Source organism: Triturus cristatus, chromosome 4_1, assembly GCF_964204655.1.
Source record: "Triturus cristatus chromosome 4_1, aTriCri1.1, whole genome shotgun sequence".
Taxonomy (NCBI): domain Eukaryota; kingdom Metazoa; phylum Chordata; class Amphibia; order Caudata; family Salamandridae; genus Triturus; species Triturus cristatus.
The window spans coordinates 753,410,495-753,432,851 of NC_140585.1; the positions used below are offsets into that span (position 1 = coordinate 753,410,495).

At 46.9% G+C, this 22,357-nt stretch overlaps 1 protein-coding gene across 1 annotated transcript in view; it reads right to left on the reverse strand.

The window, feature by feature from the left end:
- Positions 1 to 22,357, reverse strand: part of UTP20 (UTP20 small subunit processome component) — a 1,051,825-nt gene that overhangs the window by 551,007 nt on the left and 478,461 nt on the right. Inside the window, exons 31-32 of the mRNA XM_085653318.1 lie at positions 18,675 to 18,819; positions 11,849 to 11,936 (exon numbers count right to left, since the gene is read on the reverse strand). Coding sequence (XP_085509444.1) covers positions 11,849 to 11,936; positions 18,675 to 18,819 — 233 coding nt within the window. The remainder of the gene's footprint in view (positions 1 to 11,848; positions 11,937 to 18,674; positions 18,820 to 22,357) is intronic.

A 22,357-nucleotide genomic window follows, 5' to 3' on the forward strand; every position in this document is an offset into this window, starting at 1 on the left:
GTGTAAGTGGGTGTGTGAGTGACTGGGTGTGTGAATGGTTGTGTGAGTGGTTTTATGGGTGAACAAGTGGGTATGTGAATAGCTGTATGGGTGAGTGAGTCGCAGTAGGGGTGTGTAAGTGGCTGTATGGGCGAGTCAGTGGGTATTTTGCTAACTGAGAGGGTGTGGGAGTGGCTGTATTGAGAGTGACTGTATATGTGAGTGAGTAGATGTGTGAGTGCTTGTATGGATATGTGAATGGGTATGTAAGTGGGTGTGCGAGTGGCGCTGTTGAGTGGTTGTATGGGTGAGTGACTGGGTGTGTGAGTGGCTGCATGGGTGAATTAGTGGGAGTAGCTGTATAGGTGAGTGAGTGGCTGTGTGATAGTGTATTGGTGAGTAGGTGCCTGTGTGAGTAGATGTATGGGTAAGTGAGTGGCTGTGTGTATGAGCAAAAGGGTGTGTGAGTGGCTCTGTGGATGAGTGAGTGTGTGAGTGGTGGTATGGGTAGGACTGTGGGTGTATGAGAGGTTATGTGGGGGTGTGAGTGGTTCAGTGGATGTCATGAGTGATGTCACTGACAATGTCATGAGTGATGTAATATGTGAGGTCATAAGCAGTGCATTGCAGGGATTTAAGTTATAGTTATCCCAGCTAATTATAACTGCTGAATTTCACTGGTTTTGTACAAGTGAAATTTGAGCCTAACTATAACACGCCTGTAATCTTTGCTTTTTTCATTAAATTCTAGTTTTTTTTATTAATGCGGTTTCCCAACTATAACATCCCAGTAACCTTTGGCTTTAATTCTACTTCCTAACCGTACCCTTTGAGAGGGAGTGTGAGAGTGAGTGCTTGAGTGTCTCAATGAGTGAGTGTCTGAGTGAGTCTGGCAGTGGGTGCGTAAGTGTCTCAGTGGGACTGTTAGTGGGTGGGAGAGTGTCTCAGTGAGTATGTGAGTCAATCTGTGAGTGAGTGCATGAGGTCCTCCTGCCCAGCTTGCCCACAGTCCTGAACACTCTGCTGCCTTCAGTTTTGTGCCTTCTCTGCTCGTTTTCTGCTCATTTTTCTGCCTCCTTTCTGCTCATTCCTGCCCTCTAATTTTCCTTTTTCTGCCTGTTATTTTGGTTCTTTCTATTAGTTTCTGACCTTTATTTTGACTCTTTCTGCTCGTTTCGGACATCTTTTTTTACCTCCTTCAGCTCATTTCTGACCTTTATTCTGACGTCACATCCACAGCACCCAGCTACTCATAGGGGTGATAGTACTGTGCTATACAAATGCTGATTGGTTGATTTTTCCCTGCACTGAACTGTGTGTGTGAGATGGACTGATGTTTTCAGTTTTCTACATTAATAAGGGAACAATAAAATGATTTGTACCGTTTTTGTGTACATTTTCTTTTTTATTCCCTTTTTGCACAAGTACAGAGCTTGTTCATTGGCCCACACAGGTACCACGTTTTTATAATCCCCAGGAACATAAAACTGAAATCACGTCCCTTAAAAGAGATGTCACATTTTGAGAGCACCATATACTGGTCGCTAATAAAAGTCGCCGCAGAGGGGTGAAACCAGAAGCATATGGATTTAATGAAGGTTTAAATAAAAAAAAAAAAAATGTACATATAGTTCTTTTGCCCAATGCAGGTTTTTGACCCAGTGTGTTTATAGGAAATAAATAGTGCTCCTTTCAAAGGGAACAACACTGCGCCCATAGGTCACCGCCTTTTAATTAACAGGAAGCTGTGAAAAGGCCACATCACCCTGCCTGCACCCGCCTGAAATGAAGGGCAGCACGTGCCATAAATCACACTTGTTTGGCCCTCATTACTCGGGCCGCCTTACAGGGCTCTTACGGATGTTCTAGACTAGTCAGAGCGGTCCTCTTTCTAAGCACTCTGTGCAGTGGAGGCAGCTTAGATCGTGCGCACATCAAGTGCAAGAGAAACACACGCAGAAAGATAGTGTGTGTCAATACTAGTGTCGCTGTGCGTCTTCATGTCAGATTGTGTATGAATGAGATTGCGTAGGTCAGATTTTGTGGGATTTAAATTGCGTCACATCATTTAGGTCTCTGTGCAAGAAAGAGAAATAGATGAACAAGTTACTTACCTTCAGTAACTCTCAACCTCGAGCTTCCTACGGTGGCGGTCAGGACTAACCTCCTGACCGAGGTGCTTCAGCCGACAGCATGCTCTTCGGAGACCCTGCTGCCGTTTAATGAGGCCGTTACCAACGTCCTTTTGGGCACCTGGTCTAGGCTCAACACAGGGGCTCCCGTGGATAACATGATTGCCCGACCCCACAGCCCGGCTCTGGGCGACCCCACTTTCCTCTCCCAACACCCCACCCATGACAGCTTGGTGGTCCAAGCCTCCACTTCCAAGAACGCATTCCCTACCGCTCCACCGGAAAGTGAATCCAAGAAGCTGGATCATCTTGGGAAGGAGATTGTCTCTTCTGCCAGCTTGGGACTGTGGTTGGTACACACCTCATGTCTATTGGGCCGTTATTCCCACTCTGTGTGAGATACGGTTGCGCAGACGCTGCCTCAGGGTCCGGAGGAGGCCCAGACAGAGCTCTCCCAGGCTATTGCTGCCGGGAGGAATGCTGCGAAGTTTACCATCCGTTGTGGGCTAGATATCACAGACTCTCTAGGCAGGATGATTTCCACGTCAGTAGCCCTTCGACGATACGCCTGGATGAGATCGATTGGCTTTTCTGGGGATGTCCAGAATACCCTCATGGACATGCCTTTTGATGGTCGTCGCATTTTTGGCGATAAAGCGGACAACGCTCTAGAGCGGTTCAAGGACTCACAGACTACGGCCAAGTCCTTGGGCCTCTCTATCCGCCCTGCGCAGTCTGCCCCACTACGTCCCGCCCAGAGCCACAGGCCGAAGCAAATTTACCAATCTTCGGGCGGCCAGGGATGCGCGAACCACTGCCGTGGTTCATGGGGCCAGCGGGCGGGTCAGTCCACCAAACGCCCCGCCCCCGTCTGCAGCAGCCTCCAAGCCTTCCTAGTCTGACATTTCAGGCCCATCCTTCGCCAGTGGGCGGCAGGATCCGCCATCACCTCCCCACTGGCGCACCATCACGTCTGACAGGTGGGTTTTGCAGATAGTCCGAAGGGGCTACTCCCTCCCCTTCGAGGCTACCCCTCCAGCCATGCCACCCCAATACCACCGTATGTCGGAGGATCACCTGGACCTTCTCCAACGGGAAGTTATGGCTCTCTTGGCAACGGGAGCCATCAAGTGCGTTCCTGTCCCAGAAGTAGGTTGTGGTTGTTACTCCCACTACTTTCTGGTGCCCAAAAAGGACAAGGGCCTGCAGCCTATCTTGGCTCTCATGAACGTCAACCGCTTCCTCTGGAAGGAATATGCTACTTACCAGTATGCATCTGTTCTTGGCATGTAGAGCTGCAGAGTCACACACTGAGGATAAGATCGCCATCTGGTGTTGGGCTCGGATGATTGCAGGTTGTTGTTGTCTTCGGAGAAGCCTTTGGTCACGAGGTTGGTGACTCCTCCCCTGGACAACAGTGCGCATGGGCATCCACTCCATCGGCAGATTGTTTTTCGCCATGTTGGGAAAAGATGGAGTATATAGAAAAGAAAGAAAGGATGTCCATGTGTAATGTCTAAGTAAGACGGATGCTGGAACAGATACAGGTCCCGGGGAGGCGGGCGGGCGTGTGTGACTCTGCAGCTCTACATGCCAAGAACAGATGCATACTGGTAAGTAGCATATTCCGTTCGAGGCATATGAGCTGCAGATCACACACTGAGGATAGATTATATAGCAGTGCTCCCCTTAGCGGTGGTCGCCTGTATCCGTTGCAGCAGTTTGAAATAAAGTTTTTAGGACAGCCTGGCCCACGGAGGCCTGTTGTTTGGCCTGTACGTCAACACAATAGTGTTTAGTGAAGGTATGCGTGGTAGACCATGTGGCTGCCTTGCAAATGTCTTCTAAGGGAATATTGCCTAAGAAGGCCATAGAAGCCCCTATTTTACGCGTGGAGTGCGCCCTAGGGGGAACTGTGAGTGTACGTTTAGCCTTGAGGTAGCATATTTGGATGCATTTAACTATCCACCTGGCTATTCCTGATTTGGAGATCGGGTTGCCTTTGTGTGGTGGCGCGAAAGCAACAAAGAGTTGTTTTGTCTTTCGAAAAGGTTTTGTTCTGTCGATGTAATAAAGCAAGGCTCTTTTAACATCTAAGGTATGTAGGGCCCTTTCAGCTACCGAGTCTGGATTTGGGAAAAAGACCGGTAGTTCTACTGATTGGTTAAGGTGGAAAGGGGAAATCACTTTTGGAAGAAATTTAGGGTTTGTCCTAAGAACCACTTTGTTACGGTGTAGTTGTAAGAAAGGTTCTTCAAGTGTAAGGGCTTGTATTTCACTTACTCTGCGCAGGGAAGTGATTGCGATAAGGAAGGCTACCTTCCATGTTAGGAATTGCAATTCACATTTGTGCATAGGTTCAAATGGGGGGCCCATGAGTCTTGTTAGAACCACATTGAGATTCCACACTGGGGCAGGTGGCAATCTTGGGGGAAGAATCCTTTTGAGACCTTCCATAAACGCTTTGATGGCTGGTACCTTAAAAAGGGACAGGTGTTGCCTATTTTGCAAGTAGGCTGCCAAGGCTGCTAGGTGTAATCGTATAGAGGAATACGCTAGGTTGCATCTTTGCAAGTGTAGTAAATAGCAAATGATGTTTTGGATGGAAGCATCCAATGGGTGTATGTCATTATTAGCGCAGTAGATGGCAAATCGTTTCCATTTAGCGGCATAACACGCTCTAGTAGTAGGTCGTCTGGCTTCTTTTATGATATTCATACAGTCTGGAGGGAGATTGAGGTAACCGAACTCTAGGACCTCAGGAGCCAGATCGCTAGGTTCAGTGTTTGAGGATCTGGGTGTCTGATTTCTCCATGGTTCTGGGTTAATAGATCCGGGGAGAGGCGTAGCTTTTGATGTGGAACTAAAGATAGTTCCAGAAGTGTGGTGAACCACGGTTGACGTGCCCAAGTGGGAGCCACTAGTATTAGTGTTAGTGACTGTTGTTTCAGTTTGCGTACCACAAATGGAACTAGTGGGAGAGGCGGAAAGGCGTACGCAAATCTGCCTGACCAGTTCATCCATAGGGCATTGCCCTTCGACTGTGGGTGTGGAAACCTGGCGGCGAAGGTTGGGCATTTTGTGTTTTCGGCGGTGGCGAACAGGTCTATGTCTGGTTGTCCCCACTTTTGGAAGAAGGGGAGTAGAACTTTGGGGTGTAGTTCCCATTCGTGGATCTGTTGTGTGTGGCGACTTAGGAGGTCGGCCACTTGATTGTGGATCCCTGGGAGATGTTCTGCTAACAGGTAGATGTTTTGGGGAATTGCCCATCTCCAGATTTGCTGTGCCAGTTGGGACAGTTGGAGAGAGTGTGTCCCTCCCTGTTTCTGTATATAATACATTGTCGTCATGTTGTCTGTGCGTATGAGGACAGTTTTGTTCTTTAGGTGAATTTGAAAGGATTTTAGTGCTAGGAACACTGCTAAGAGTTCCAGGTGGTTGATGTGGAGCAGTTTTTGTTGGCTGGTCCATCTGCCCTGAGTGGTATGGTGGAGGAGGTGGGCTCCCCACCCCGTGAGAGATGCGTCTGTAGTTAGCACAACTTGTGGAAGAGGCTCTAAGAACGGTCTCCCTTTGGACAGGTTGATGGTGTTCCACCATTTCAGTGATCGAAGTGAGCGACTGTCCACCAACACCAGATCGGTAAGTTGTCCGTGAGCTTGGTTCCACTGTTGTGCTAAGCATTCTTGTAAGGGACGCATTTGAAGTCGTGCGTGTGGGACTATGGAGATGCACGACGCCATCATGCCTAGGAGCTGCATGAACACTCTTGCTGGAAGAGATGGATGAGTTTGAAATTGAGAGATGAGATTTTGTATACTGGCTATCCTGGCTGTGCTGGGATAGGCAATGGCTTTGGATGTATCTATGGTTGCTCCTAGATACTGATGTAAGTGGGAAGGTTGTAGGTGGGATTTGGGGTAGTTGATAGTGAATCCCAAATCGTGGAGAGTTTGAATTGTGCGATGAGTGTGGAGAACGCATTTTTGGTATGTATTGGCTTTTATGAGCCAATCGTCCAGATAGGGGAAGACATGGATCTGTTGTCTTCTGAGATGCGCTGCCACGACTGCTAGGCACTTGGTGAACACTCTGGGTGCTGTTGTTACTCCGAATGGGAGAACTGTAAATTGATAGTGTTGCCCATCTACCACAAATCGTAGATATTTTCTGTGAGCGGGATGCATAGGGATGTGAAAGTATGCGTCCTTGAGGTCCAATGTGGCGAGGAAGTCTCCCTGTTGTAAAAGTGGGAGGACTTGTTGGAGAGTGGTCATGTGAAAATGATCCGAATGTATATACTGGTTTAGTAGTCTGAGATCCAGTATGGGCCTTAGTGTTTTGTCCTTTTTGGGAATGAGGAAGTATAGAGAATATACCCCTTTTCCCTGATGTTGAAGGGGAACTGGTTCTATCGCATGTTTTTGTAACAGGGATTGAACTTCTTGTTTGAGGAGAGAGAGATGATGCGAGGACATTGGACGTTGTTTGGGCGGTATGTTTGGGGGGGATTGTATGAGTTCGAGGCAGTAGCCAGACTGGATAATTTGTCTTACCCACCTGTCTGTGGTGATGGAAGTCCAGACAGGCAGGAATTGTTGGAGTCGTCCCCCGACCGGAGTGGAATGGTCTGGGGGGAGTGGTGGCAAGTCACTGTTTGGTGGCTGGTGAGGTGCGGGTGTTGTTGTTATTGCCCCGTCCTCGACCTTTGTTATTGTTTCCCCTATAACCTCCCCGGAAGTAACCTCTGTTAGGGGATGTTTGTCCAGAATTTTTAAAGGTGGACGTGGTCTCAGTTGATGTGTTTTTGGAGCCTCCTCTATAAAAGGAGCGACGAAAGGAACCCCGGTTCTGTTGAGACTGCAGTGCTCCCATAGACTTGGCAGTTTCATTATCCTTTTTCATTTTTTCTAATGCAGTATCCACTGCAGGGCCAAATAGCTGCTCTTGGTTGAAAGGTTGAGCAAGAATTGCGGTTTGAACCTCCGGTTTAAAACCGGAAATACGGAGCCAGGCATGTCGTCTGAGTAAGACGCCAGTATTGACTGCTCTAGAAGCAGTGTCTGCTGCATCTAAGGCGCATTTAATGGAGGCATTAGATATTAATTTGCCTTCTTGGATGAGGTCAGAGGCCTGGGACTTAAAAGGTTCAGGCAGATGCTGCATAAGGTCCTCAAGTTGGTCATAATGCGCTCTATCATACCTGGCTAACAGGGCCTGGGTATTCGCAATACGCCAATGGTTAGCCGCCTGCGCGGCGACCCGTTTGCCCGAGGCTTCTAAAAGCTTAGACTCCTTGTCTGGGGGAGGCGTTTCTCCAGTTGTCTGAGAGTTAGCGCGCTTCCTGGCATTTGATACGACTAGGGAGTCTAAAGGGAGCTGGGCCTTAATGTATGCAGGGTCTTGCGGGGCTGGTCGGTACTTTTTTTCGATGCGTGGGTTGAGCACCCTAGCTCGAACAGGGTCCTTAAAGACTTCAGTAGCATGCTTTATAACCCCTTTGATCATGGGCAGTATGTGGACAGTCTTTTGTGACTGCTCAAAGGTATCAAGGAGGAAGTCCTCTTCAATGGCGTCTGTGTGCATTGTAACGCCGTGGAATGTTGCTGCCCTATTTATAAGTTGGCCGTACCCTAGGTGGTCATCAGGAGGGGAGGGCTTGGAAGGGTAGGTAGTGGGGTCAGGCATGTCAGGTATAGGATAAGACCAGTCATCCATGGGTGCTGGGTCTGGGAACGTAAAAGGGTCGTTTGGATCAGCAGGATCATCAAATAAATCAGGGTCCGCCCCTCCCCCTAAGTCATCATTATCATCCTGTGGAGGAGGTGAATGATAGGGAGATGGTAAAGGTAAAGGTAAAGGTAAAGGAGAAGCAGGAGGAGGAGGGGGGGACGGGTTAGGAGGTAAAACAGGAGAGGAAGGACGAAGTGGTGAAGTAGCACAGTCCTTTTTCCGTATGGGAGCTGGGGGAGGTGTAGTGTCCAGCTTCCGCTTTTTATATGGGATGGCAGTCACATGTCCCGTTTTAGGATTGATGTAGATCCGCTTCTGAGTAGGATCTGGTCGAAAAAGATCATCTGGCTCCGAAGGTGGTGTCTGTGACGTCCGCTTCGGGTCTTTATGAGCTTGTTTCGGCGGGGACGCAGTTTTCGGCTCCGATGATTTTTTCGGGTCCGATGGATTTTTCGGTGCCGACTGATTTTTCGGTGCCGACTGATTTTTCGGTGCCGACTGATTTTTCGGTGCCGACTGATTTTTCGGTGCCGACTGATTTTTCGGTGCCGACTGATTTTTCGGCGCCGACTGAGGTTTCGGTGCCGATTGAGGTTTCGGTGCCGAATGAGTTTTCGGTGCCGATGGACTTTTAGGCATCGATGTTGAAGAACGTTTCGGTGCCGGTGGAGACTTCGGTGCCGAGGAACGTTTCTGTGCCGAAGGAGATTTCGGTCTTGGAGCCTGTTTCGGTGCCAACAATGAGTGTTTGGGTGCCGAGGGTGTTAAAGGCACAATTAGGTGAGGTTTGCTCGAGCCCGAGCCACCCACAGGCTTAGATGTCTTCGGAGCCGGGCCCGGGGGCGGGGCTTCTGAAGAGGATTTCCGGTCGCGACTGGGCCCAACTGGCGGAGTCTTGACCACTGCTTTTTTGGATGGGGCAGGGGCAGGGGGGGTGGTACTCACACGCTGCCCTGGAGTGATGAGGTCATCGGAATCGTCGGCTTCGGACACGATCTCGAGATCTTCGGTGTCGTCTTCGGGAACATCTTGAGCAAAGATGTCCTCCGGTTCTGGAGCTGGTTTGGCCATAATATGGCGTCGAGCTCTTCGGTCCCGGAGGGTCTTCTTCGAACGGAAAGCGGAACAAGCTGGACAGGTGGACTCGTTGTGTTCCGGCGACAGGCAGAGGTTGCAAACCTCGTGGTGGTCACTGTGGGGGAACTTCGCTCCACACTGGGGGCATTTTTTGAAGGGTGTCCTGTCCATCAGCCGCTTCCGGAACCGGTCCGAGTTGATGTCGACGTCGATGGAATACAAATCAAGGGTTAAATCGATTGCTGGAAGTTTTCTGCTGGAGCGGAAAAAAGTTCATCCGAACCCAATGGCGGAAAAAAACAATCTGCCGATGGAGTGGATGCCCATGCGCACTGTTGTCCAGGGGAGGAGTCACCAACCTCGTGACCAAAGGCTTCTCCGAAGACAACAACAACCTGCAATCATCCGAGCCCAACACCAGATGGCGATCTTATCCTCAGTGTGTGATCTGCAGCTCATATGCCTCGAACAGAGAAGTTCAAGATGTTGCCGCTCGCGCAGGTCTTGACTGCCCTCAACCCTGGAGACTGGATGGTAGCGTTGGACTTGCAGGACGCTTATTTCCACATCCCTGTCCTGCCGGCCCACCGGCGTTACCTGCGGTTCACGGTAGGCCACGAGCATTTTCAGTTTACCGTGCTCCCCTTTGGCCTTACCAGTGCCCCTCGGGTGTTCACCAAAGTGATGGCAGTGGTCGCAGCTCATCTGCGCATATCAGGGGTTCTAATCTTCCCCTAGCTCGACGACTGGCTGTTGAAGGCGGGCTCGCCCCAGACTGTCGTCTCCCAACTCGAGACCACGGCCGACCTCCTGCATTCGCTGGGTTTCATCATCAATGTGCCGAAGTCACACTTGATTCCCTCTCAAAAGCTCCTCTTCATCGGAGCGGTTCTGGACATGACGCATCAATCAATTTTATTATGTTTTGGCACTCCGAAGAGGTCCACATAAAACAAGATACACAAATACAAATACACATTCTCAAAGTAAAAATGACAACTACAACATTTTCCACTGAACAAGATAATCAGCGACACATACCTCCATATTTCATCAATAAATAGCTAAAAAACCTTTAAAAAAGTTAAAAATATTGAAGCAAAACATTTCATTTGGAGGAGTATATAAGGCCTGCAAAAAAGAATTCACATTGAGGATACCCAATTGCAAGCATATTGATCTTAACCACTTCGAACGAAGTGGACGCAATGCAGGACATATAAACAGTACATGAGAACGATCCTGAGCAGACATATTACAAAAGTTACATGTGGGAGAGGACCCATGCCATTTTGCCAAAAGAGTATTTAGGGGCAGCAAGTCCTGCCTTAGGAGGAACCAAAATCTCCGAACACCATGTGGTAGATTCCAGGTGACATAGGGTTGGGCAAGCTTCATTGAGTATGTGTTTGCAAGGAGATCACCTCCCCTCTTTACTAGCATGGACTTCTTGTCCAACGTGAAGCAAAGAGCCCAAGAAGACTGTTTCAAAAGAGATTTTCGCTGGGAAGGGGAAATAGTAAAAAGGGTACTCTCTTCCAATTCAAGAAGTGCCACAGCCTTTCTAAAGTTCTTAACAATTAGGGAGTACTCTCTTAAGCTACCCAACAATTCCCCCTTGAGAAGGGATCTCAAAGTCCCTGTTTCTCCGCTAGCCAGGCTGGCAACCCATCGTACTAGAGCGGACAGGCCCTGCACCCAACTACTACGGAGACCGAATTCAAGTCTACAGGCAGCCACAGAACAGGCGGGGTTGAGAGAAGTTATAGACCTTAATAATTTTCCTTCTACCGTCTGTAGAAAACCCCAGTGCTTTAAGTCAACCAGTTCCATTCCGTACAAGAGGGTTGATGGAATTTTTGCCCTATAGACCTCCAGTAAACAAGCAAAGTGTCTTCTCCCTGTGGCGGAAAAAAGGGCGCTCAGACTTTTGCCTTGGGACAGGGCTTTACGGGAATTATTATCGATATGAGGCTTCTCGCTCAGGTTGGCAGAAATTATTTTTCCTAAGAAGGTATATGTCTTAACCACCTCCAATTTCTGACCACCAACTGACCAACCAAAATTCTCTTCTGGACATGACGCAGTTTTGGGTCTATCCTCCCGAGCAGCGAGTCCGGGATATTCGGGCTATGATTCCGATCTTTCAGCCCTTATCCTGGGTTTCGGTCAGGATGACCCTGAGGCTGCTGTGCCTCATGGCCTCCTGCATCCTGCGGATCGATCATGCCAGGCGGCATATGCGGGCTCTCCATTGGGACCTGAAGTTCCAGTGGGCGCAGCATATGGGGAATCTGTCCGACTGCGTCCAGATCTCGGAGGGCACTGCACGTCAACTGCAGTGGTGGCTCACGAAACAGGATTGGGTCAACGGCTGATCCCTCTCCCTTCCCCAACCAGAGCACACAGTGGTGACGGACGCCTCCCCTTCTGGCTATCCGTGTGAAGTGTCCACTCCTGTGCACCCCCATGGTGAAGCCAGGCATCCCAGCGCTGTTGGGGCCGTTGTGGAGATTAAGCAAGCTATTGCCCAGAGTTGCAGCGTGGGACCCATGATTAGAATAGGCACTGAGGCGAGAATATCAGGTCCGAGGAATTTATAGGCCAAGACCCTGCCGCGGCGGGAATTGAACCCTGGTTCCGGACCAGTGCTCTGCATCGAGGTCTGCCGCTCTAACCATTGAGCCACACTTCCACATAGCTTATGCTATGCTCAATGACAATACCAAATCAGATATGCATCAGTGTAAAGCTAACCCATTCTAAATTTGCTGTTTGCTGACCAGCTCCATCCGACCAGTTAACAAAAACAATATAGAAGGGAATTTAACTGAATCTGCAGGCTTTTCCTTCAAAATGTATGAGTGTCAGCACTGCAGCGTATATTCATATCACCATATTTAAGGGAATACAAAAAATCGTAATACCTGTGCTATGTTACTCTTGTGAAGGTAAGACATCAGAAGGCTAATCAATATAGAACTTTGCTCTTTGTCTTGCATGAACTTGCTGATCCTGGAAAAAACAAAGGTAATATATTCAACACACCTATGGCATAAGTGGATCTACACTTGTATTAACTGGCATACCATCAGAAAAGAGTAATGCTATGATTAATAGGCTCTGGCCACAAAAAACGATACGCTTACAGCGTTTTGTAAACAAAGTCATTAACAAAATAACAATGCATCAGAACGTTATTTTAATTAAAAAATAATTACTTACCTTAGTAATGCTTTTTCTAGAGGATACTCCATCTAACTGTAATTTCCTTACCTTGTGAATGTCTCCAGGTTCGACAATGGATCTAGCAATGGGGAAGGAAAGGGAGAGTCACCAACCTCTTGCTATTCCGCCTCTACATATGATGACATGGAGATGCATACTAGTTCAGCTGAAATAATTGATTTTTCACTGCCAGTGTGCCACAGCAAAGTAGAGCCCCTATTTACAACCAAAAGTCCACTCTACATACTAGGAAGTCAAGGAGGTGGTTGCGGAAGAGGGGAGATTTGGGGTGAGTTGGCACACATTGAGGAACCTGAGGTTAGATACAGGTTCGACCAGAAAGAGCATTACCGAAGATAAGTAAGCATGCTCATCATACTCCTGCCATCTAGTGTTGAGTTCAGAAGTTTGCAAGTTGTTTTTCTTCAAAGAAATTGTTCAAGTTACGAGATGGACTTTGACTCCTCTCTTAATGAATAATACACATGGGCAGTAACTTCATCATAGATTGCTTTTTGCACTGAGGGTGAGAAGTTGCATAGAGTGCTGAATGATGGTAGCATGGTGCACCATACATAATGTGCAGTGTCAGCTAGGTAATAAGAGAAGAAATCTGAAAACAGCACAGACTTTCCGGAAAGAGGATGGATGCATGTGACTCTACAGCACAATAAGTTACCATTAGATCCTAACACAGTAACAGTTTCTGTTCGTAGCATGTGTGGCTATAAATATACATGCTCTGCATAGACTCCAATATCAAAGCAGCACCCCCAACAAAGGTGGTAGGTCTGAGGAGTGGACTTTAAAACATGAAGTTGTGTAGGACTGGGTGAGCAAAATGATCGTCTCTGCAGACTTGTTAATCACTGGAGTAGTGCCTGGTGAAAGAAAGGCCAGTTGCCAACATGGCTGCCTGGCAGATGTCCTAAACCAGAATGTCCTGAGCTAAAGCAGTAGTTACTTCCTGTGTTCTGACGGAATGAGTCCGAAGGCTGTGTGTAAGATCCTTTTTACCCAGGATATAACAATTTAATGCAGAGGACAATCCAATGGGACAATATCGGTTTCTGGGTCCCTTACTTTTTTTGCACCAGTAAACCTAACAAACAGTCGGTCACTCAAACGGTACTCCTTTGTTCTATCAATTTAGAAACTAAGGGTCCACCATGGTCCCAATTGGTGTAGCTTCTTCTCCTCTTTATATGTATGTGGAGAATGAATGTATGAAGCTCGATTGGATGCCACATATGGGAAGATGACACCACTTTTATGAGAAAGAACGAAGGAGTTCTAAGTACAAGTTTGTCAGGAAAAAAGGTAGTATAAGGATGCTACACTGACAAGACATGCAGCTACCCAATGCAAAATGTAGACATGATAATAAGAAACATGGTCTTCAGAGTCTAGAGTCTCAGAGTACAACTGTGAAGAGGGTCAAAAGGAGCACACATCAAGAATATTAGAAGCAAATTGAGATCCCAGTGCGGCTTAATAAAGAGGGCATCAGGACACAGTCACGAAATGAGATCCCAGTGCAGCTTAATGAAGGGGGAAGCAGGACTCAGTCATGAAAAACGTTTCTTAAAACGCATCTGTCAGAATCAGTTCGTGGGGGCAGGCAGGGGCTACTGGGTCAGAACAATTGGGTTTATTTTGTTACATCACACACAAAAAGGTGATGGGAGGAATGCCTGCAGAAAACTGAACCACTGGCAGATGCTCTGGGTAGCATTCCAACCCCTCGTTCTTTTGCCCACCATGCCACCTTATTTTTGACCCAGCCATGTTCAAATCAGTCTAGACCCTGCTCAAACAGGAACAGTCCAGCCCGAACTGCTGGTCCAGGTCCTACCTGAACCGGAACACAAGTAATCCAAGAGGGCCCTGGGCTTCTCCCTGATTGAGGAGTATGTCAGTCAGGAGTAGCATGGTTCCAGTAGCACAGTGAGCATGGGTCCCACGTCATGGCATACCGCTGCCACTTAGGGCTTAACATCAAACACATAAAAGGTGATGATACCTTTGCACAGCTCACTTCCATGTCAATAAAGGACTTGGGACTTAAACCAGGTGGGTCGTTTGGGTCCCAATTTTATACACACCTCTATACATGGGGTGTGGATCTATTGTTTCAAACTCATCAGTCTGCTCTGAAGACACAGCCTTTATTTAGAGTGTGTATTCTCAACAGGAAGCAGTGGAAATGTCCCCAACACAGGCAAAAAGAGGTGTGGGGTTCCTGCACCTGGCTGCCATCAGCCCAACTGAAGGAGTAATCCAGGACAGAAAAAAAGGGTCTCTCTCCCTCTCTCTCGTTATGGGTATACTATACACATAACAGGAGAACTTTACACAGTTGGTTAAACAGACCTCTAACCCAAGTGACACCGGTAAAAAGGTAAAACTTGCCACCTCCACTGCTTTACTCCCAGGATAGGGACAGTACTCCACTGCTCACAACGAAGGCATGCTTGGTGGGCCCCTCCCCGTCATAGGACAGGTCAAGGACCTCACATAGGCAAGAACAGGTCTACGCATGCCAGGTCTGGTTCTTCGCACATCCTTAGATTCGCAGGATACCTCAGACAGAATAAAAGTCAGGATTCCAGCTATACATGCAGTTGGGCCCTCTCAACAAGCAATTTGAATAATGAGTGTTGATTAGGCAAACAAAGGAAGGCCAAAAGGGTTGATGAGTAACACTTAACAGTGCCCACAGCAAAGCTTTGTCTGGCTAAATATAACACAAACAAACTTTTCTTCACTGCAGGTGAAGAACTCGGACAAGCAGCCCAAACAAACTGATCTGGGGGTGAGCAACCAAGATGACATCAAACACCTAAGATGGTAGATCAAGGCCCCCTCAAATTGTCCAATCCCCCCCCCCCTCAAAATCTCCATGCATGATTGTGGAGATTTGGGTGTATCACAGTGCTTGATGGGACAGAAGGTCCTTCCAAAGAGGAATATGATGTGGAGGACAGATGTTCAGGGTCAACAGTTTGAATACCAGATCACCCTGGCCAAGCCTGGGCCACCAGAATCAGCTGTGCTTAGTCCTGACCTGCAAAGTTGTGCCGCACTCACCAACATGACCTTCCTAAAGAATGGAGGGGCCGATGTAGGGCCAAAGGGCAATGCAGTAATTTGAAAGTGGTTCAGCCCTCACCAAGCAGAGAGGCTTGAAAGTACACATCGTGCAGGCCCCGGGACACCATCCAGTCCTCGGGATCCAAGGCTGCAGAACCTGAGTAACTGTTATTAATTTGAACTCCTCTGTTGTCAGGAAGGCGTTGAAGACTGAAGACTAGAATCAATGTCAGCCCACCATCCTTCATGAGAATCAGTAAGGGAATGACACCTCAGTCTCTGGTACAAATTTGATTGCCCCTTTGGTGGCCAATTTCAATGGAAAGGCATGACCAACTTGGATAATTTGAAGGACACACTGGTCTTTTGTGATGGGGAGCCAGCAATGCAGGCAATGTTGGATTCTGCCACCCACTTTTCTCATTCTTAGATTGGAGTGATTACTACAGACGTTTGGCAATGGAGCCAGGAGAAGAGGAGGGCACAGAGTGTTGCTGCTGGTGATGGACTCATCTGTTGGAAACTACCTTACCTGTGCCACTATGAAAATCCTGCGTGGGTTGATATGTAGGCTGAGAAGGTTGTCACTGGTAATACGCAACATCTCCTGTATTTCCACTAAACTTCAACTACAGTTTATGGAACTGGTGAGCAGAGGAAAGTTACTCCTGTGATCGGACCTTAACTCTTTAAAAGTCTGCAAGGCCTTATCAGCCTTCTGATCGAAGAACCTAGAACCATCAAATGGCATTTTTATTAGAGAAGGCTAGTTGTACCCTAGGAATCCAGTGGAGACGAAGACGTGTCATCTAAGGATGGCTGTCAAGACTACAGCACAGGCAACTGGATCAGTAACGTCCTCTTCTACAGAACATAAACATACTTTCCAGCATCCATATCATCATTTACTGTCTGAAAAAGGGCACAGTGCTTCTCCTCTGGCAAATCCGGCAACACCTCAAGCACCATGTCCCAAAATGCATGAGTGTAAAAGGAGACAAAATGAATTTAAGGAGCTCAAAGACAAAAGAAAAGACTTTCTTGCCCATAGTGTAATTTCTTTTTGATTTTCTGCCTGGTGGAGAAGTAGGGAAATAACTGAAGCTTACCATGCTCATTGAGGTCTGCACTGCAAGGCTCTCCAGGGTTGAATGTGGAGTTAAACATTTAGCATCACCTGGCACTGATCTGTGCTGCTTAGGAATGGCGAGACTCTGAGCTGGGGCTGAAAATGGCTTACACAACATCCAGAACTAAGTCATCCTTCTTTGAAAGGCAACTAGAGTTCGGAGACCGATGACCCAGGTTGCAAAGGTTCCATGAGAAGCTTAGCCTTAGTTTGTTCAGTGGAGGTAGATATAGGACTTTTGGATCCATCCAAATTATGACCGTAGAGGGGACCTTTTCCACCCCTAGGAAGCCCTAACAGCGAATCCAAGCCAGCATTCAGTGATGTATCCACAAAGTAGTGGCATTTTTCAAATGAAGGCATAGGCCTGCATCTCGATAAGGAATTGGAAGCAAACTATCTGCCTCCTCCTCACAATTCTCATTATTTGGAACACGTTGAATGGCCTTAAACGGCGTCCAGATCTGACCAAAATATGTTGTCCATCTTTCAGAAGTAATGTTGCCAAGGCAGGGCAACTGGAAGAGAGCCCTCATCCTCCCCAGAATGAGCTTTGAGAATCATGTACCTTGAGACTCAGAATTGGAACTAGCATGGGAGGAGGACCACAAGGCTGGACCTGCAGCACACAAGTGAAGTTACAGTAGAACGCGGTCAGCAGAGCTGGCCGACTAACTGACTGACCAGTGTCAGACGGTGCCATGGGACAATTAGTTAGCATGTCAGAATGCATAGCCCGACAGCTCCAAGGGACCAGAAGGCAAATTATAGGGACATGGAAGTTGGGTAAATACCTTCAGCATGAGCTCCTTGAAGGTCATAATTTTGAGGTGCAACAGCACCAAAGGCTCCAATTGGAGTTAGAAACAGACACCAGAGTCAAGTCGTGCAACTGCTAACGGTGCAATCGTGCTCTGGATCAGAAGTGTGTGGACGTTGAGGCACTTTGGTAATACTTCTTGTATTGGTTCCGCAACTTGAATTTGGACTTGTCTTCCAAATTAGGCCTACTTTGACAAGGGAAATTTTAAACATGACCAGCCTCACTTCTATCGTTCCATGGCAAGGAAGTTGGTGTCTCTGTCCTCGAAGGTCTCTGGTGCAACAAGGAACACTTGTTGCACAAGTTGGTGTCAAGCTTGGTCCCAATACATCATAAGCAGAAACCATGTGGGTCATCATAGACATCTGTTTCCGACATGCATGCAACAACATAACACTTTGTCACCTTCATGGCAGCATACCTGCATGATGCAAAATGTGCTGAACAATTTAGTGAACAATTAAACTGGTGGGCATGGAAAGAGAGGAAAGAACATTGGTACACAGGGGCAGTGTCTTTATACACTTCCATGTCATGATGTTCGGAGGCAGGACAAAGGTGTGATACAACACAATGCATCATATGTTGACACACGGGAACTACTGCAAGAGTTTCTGAATCCAGTCTGGCACCTGGGGAGAGTCACACGGTGAGGAATCTATGTTTAGACATATCCATCAGAAATAAAATAATATGTGTTTTATGTAAAGTTACAGTGTTGGACATCAAGGCTCAAAGGTTACTCTCACTTCAGAGCTGGACAATGATTGCTGGGCATGCTGCCTCAACTACAATGATTGTGCAAGCCACATCCAGCCCTTTGTGGTGCCTATTGAAATACACTGAAACAATCGTTAGGTATGAGAGTAGAGGCAGGATAGATGCACATAGTACTTGCTGTGGAAATCCAAACTCCAAATTAAATAAGCAAACAACCTTCGTATGGCAATGGCACGGGGCAGGGCACTACAGTAGTAATGTGTAGAAAGGGGCGGCAGTGAGCAAGAGATAGGCAGCAGCGCTTTGGAGAAGCCAACCACACTCATTACAATGGAGGAGATGCTAATCAGAAATCAGTTAATCACACCACAATCTGCTTTTTCCCATAAAATGGGCACTCGGAGGTGGATCTACTTGCCTAACCAATCCCAAGACAGAGGAGAGCCAAAAAAGATAAATATCAGTTGAGAGTAAGAGGGGGAGTGGAATAGATGAACCATGCATAAACTTAGACCCTGAAGATTAATGATGTGTCATTTTTTCCCTTCCAGAAAGGACGCTGTGCATGTCAGGTCTACAATGCTGCCAAGTGGTAAGGATGCATAATTACAAACAGCTAACTTGGCAGCCTCCCTACCCAATACCAAATTTCTGCTGTTCCTTTTCCTAGCAACAAATGTTTTCATAAATGCAAAATTATTAATGTTAGACAAATAAATCTGAAATAAATATACAAATAAACATGAAAGTCAGTACTTACTTTGATAGGATGTTCAGCTCCTTGCTAACTTGCGCTTTAAATTTTTTCTTTTTCATCTTTTCAGCGTTTAACATGCTTTTGCTCAGGTACTGTAGGACAGCAGGGACATGGGGCAACAGTAATCTTACACCTGTGCTGAGTGACTCTGAAATAAACAGAATTGGTTTCAACTCGAGGAAACCCAACATTTCAATTACAATTCACATGCACACTAAGTTCCCTAATTTGTGAAGCAATTTTCACTTACAAGTTCTCTTGATGTTTGTAACGTGTATATGTATGCACATAATGATTTTTGGTTTAGTAAACTATCAATAAAGGTACACACTGATCATCTAGAATATCCAGAGTATTTACTAGTAGTAAGGGCAGCCAAAAAAGAGGAGGGAGCTATCCCTCTTCAGGTCAAAGGAAACGGCTCTGGAAATACAGCAGATTGTAGCATAACATGTACTTGCAGAGAGCACGTTCACCCACTTGGGGAACCTTGGCAGACAATAACCATCTTTACCTTCACAGGGAGATATATAAAGTACTTCACAAAATGGGTTCAGGAAAAGTAGTGGTCTCTCTGCCGCATAGAGCTGTGAGCGAAGACTTTTACTGAAGTATATACTTCCAATATATTGCAAAAACAGTCAGACTGTATTGAACTGAAATATATCCTACCTACTCCGTTTTTAATTTTCTTTTTTGAAATTAACCACATATAATTTCTAATGCAGCTTTTATAGGTCATGGTAACATGGTGTGTGAGCAGATGTGGAATGTTATACTGATTGGTAAGGATTTGTGTCATGACAGTATGTGGATTGTGCTAAAAAAAATGTGAATACGATTGGAAACACGGAGCGCTTAAGTTAGCTTGTGTCACTAGGGTGAGACAGAAACGTGGCGTTTGAATAGGATGTGTTCAGTGTAGTTTAAGGGCATGGCGAACACCCCATGTTAGGGTTTCCTGCTTCCTTACCCTAGCATATTGCTAAGCTGCTTCAGTTTAAGAATCATTTTGTGCTGTGCTTCAACATATTGCTAAGAAAGTCATGTGATCCATGACTTACAATAAAATAAGTTCACCCCGCGTCTGAGCACATTACACCCACACTGATACCATTGTGGGACTTAATAAAAAGTGCAATCAGAGGGCATTTTAGAGATGTCCCCTGAAAAACAACCTAACTCTAGTGTCCTGGCTGACTGGCAGCTTGCCAGCTGCCACCCCCAGACATGTTTCTGGACCCCTGGGTCGAGAGCCTCCCGCTCTCAGGGTCTGAAAACAGAGCACATCCTGGGCAGAGGTGCCAAGCCTCCTCCCCCAGGATGGGCATGGTCCACGAATTTGAAGGTTTAAAGGCATGCCGCCTTTGTGAGCTGACCCAGCCATTTGCTGCTCCCAGCAACTGGCCCCCACCAGTTCTGACCCCTACTCTGGGTGGGAGAATCAGCAAGAAAACCAAGATAGGAGGAGAGGTGTGCCCACCTTTGCCAACCCCACCTCTCAGGTTGGGGAGGCGAGGTGAAGCACAACTCTCAGTCCCTGCAATCTTGAAGATGGGGGGGACCAGCCAACCAGAGTGAGGCGTATGCTCCACTTCCCCTGGAGGGTGGCATAATAGGAGGTGTAGCCATCCCAAGGAAGGGATCCATTGGTCCCAAACTGTACCTACCTGAAACGCACCTAAATCTAGTACTTAGGGGAAACCCTGAACCTTACTTCCTCAAACAAGAAGAAACAAGAAGACACGAAGAGCTGTGCTGAAGGAAGAAGAGGAGGAAATCAACTGATTTGGTCCCAGCCCTACCGACCTGTCCCGACCTCGACCTGCTCCAGCGGAATCCTGGTGTGGCCTGCAGCCAGCAGCCCTCAAAGAATCCAGAGGACATGCCCTGCCTTCCCCAACAAGACTTTGTCTCACGTGAGCACTGGCTTTGCTCACCAACAGACTATGACAAATCCCTGAGTATGCAACACTCTACACCCCCCATGGCCCAAGTTCGAGTGGCCCAATACCAAGAGGAGGTCTCCCCGGCGATCCTGGCCTAGGATCTGGTGATCCCTAATCTACCCCAAGTCTCCTGACACTGCCTCCAGCCCCTTTCTGGACGAAGCCCCCCCGACTGTGATAAGAGCCGGTAAGACAATCCCGACACCAAAAGACACACCTGCACCCGATGGTGCCCAGGCATCCCGCAACATAACTTGCCTCTCCAGCCAGTGGTCGCCCCCAGAAGATCTTCGTCCCCGAGTCTGCAGTGTTTGTTGAAACCGGGAAATCCCCATTGAAAGCAACAGGGCACCCAACGCCAAAATAGCACCCTGAATCCAGCCGCCCCTGTGGATGCACTTTGTGTGCTAACTGTGGGACTCCCAATTTGATGATTGGGAACGATACAAACATGCACATTTATGAAAGATCCAGTACTGGAGAACCACCTGTTCTTAAAATGGGAATAGTCAGGCAGGCTAGCTCTAATAAGCCTGGTGTCTTCACAATGATTATTATTCAATAGCCTCATCAAAGATTGATCTGCTGGGGCCACCAGGATGCCAAAGCACCCTCAGATGTTCATGGCCTTCTTGGAAGGAAGTTAGAGGAAAGGCATAGAGAAACTTCTGCAACTCATCCAGCATCAACCTATTTGTGAGGATCCCAATTTTCTAAATCATTCATCTCCAGTCAAATCCGCCGCCTCCATCAAGCTCTGGTAGACTATCAGACTCTGGTAAGATTTGTGTGGTGAGTAGAACAGGGACAAACTGTTATTGGAGACTAATATTACCACATTAATCTCAAATGAGAGAAAGACTCAAAGTTTAGGAAAACCACAAACTTTGACTGTTTATAAGCAAGAATGAATCATGTGTTTTGTGAATGGGATTGGCAAAGGTTAGTTCTCTGAAGTGTACATCAAAGCCATACTCTTATAATTATGTAGAGTCCAGTTTCTGCACCTACAGTTTGGGATTGTTATTGAATTACCTCAAAGATGGAAGTGTTATAATTATTATATTTTTATCTTCTGGGTATCCCCCTTTTTAGGTAATATATAAAATATTTTTAAGTATGAATGACACATACAGAATTCATGTTTGTGTAATGTCACTTTTCGTTGCGCTGTGCTAATCAAGTCTGCTCTGATGTGTTCATAGTATTTAATTTGAGTTCTCTGTTCTAAAATAATTGTTATTGGGCTGTGAACAAAATTTCATGGACGCAGACCCTTTCATTTCTAGATTATTACAATTCAAAGTGCACAGTTCCATAGACTAAAAATAAGTGAAGGGGAGTCAGGAGTGTTTCTGCTAATTGCTATTTTGAAAGATTGATCAATGACCCGAACATTTGTGTAATATAGATACAGATGTGAAGTACCAGGAGAATCAGATGAGACAGGCAAGGAACAATCGCTTCACCTACTTTTGCTGAAGGTCAACCGGAGGTACATTTAGGCTTCAATTTCTCGGGGTTTATCAGCCTTTCTTTCAGCGTAGATGAGAACACCAGACTATGCTATTAGAACAGTAACTTAAATGTGCAAAACAGGAGTGAGAGTGTTCAAAAAGTATTTTAGGTTTTCTTTTTGATGCTGAGGTTAAGCCAAAGATAAGAGGGTGGGGTTCATATAAATGTAAATGTTAATGTTGTAATGTTTTCTGCAGTTCACGTTATTCATACAGATTG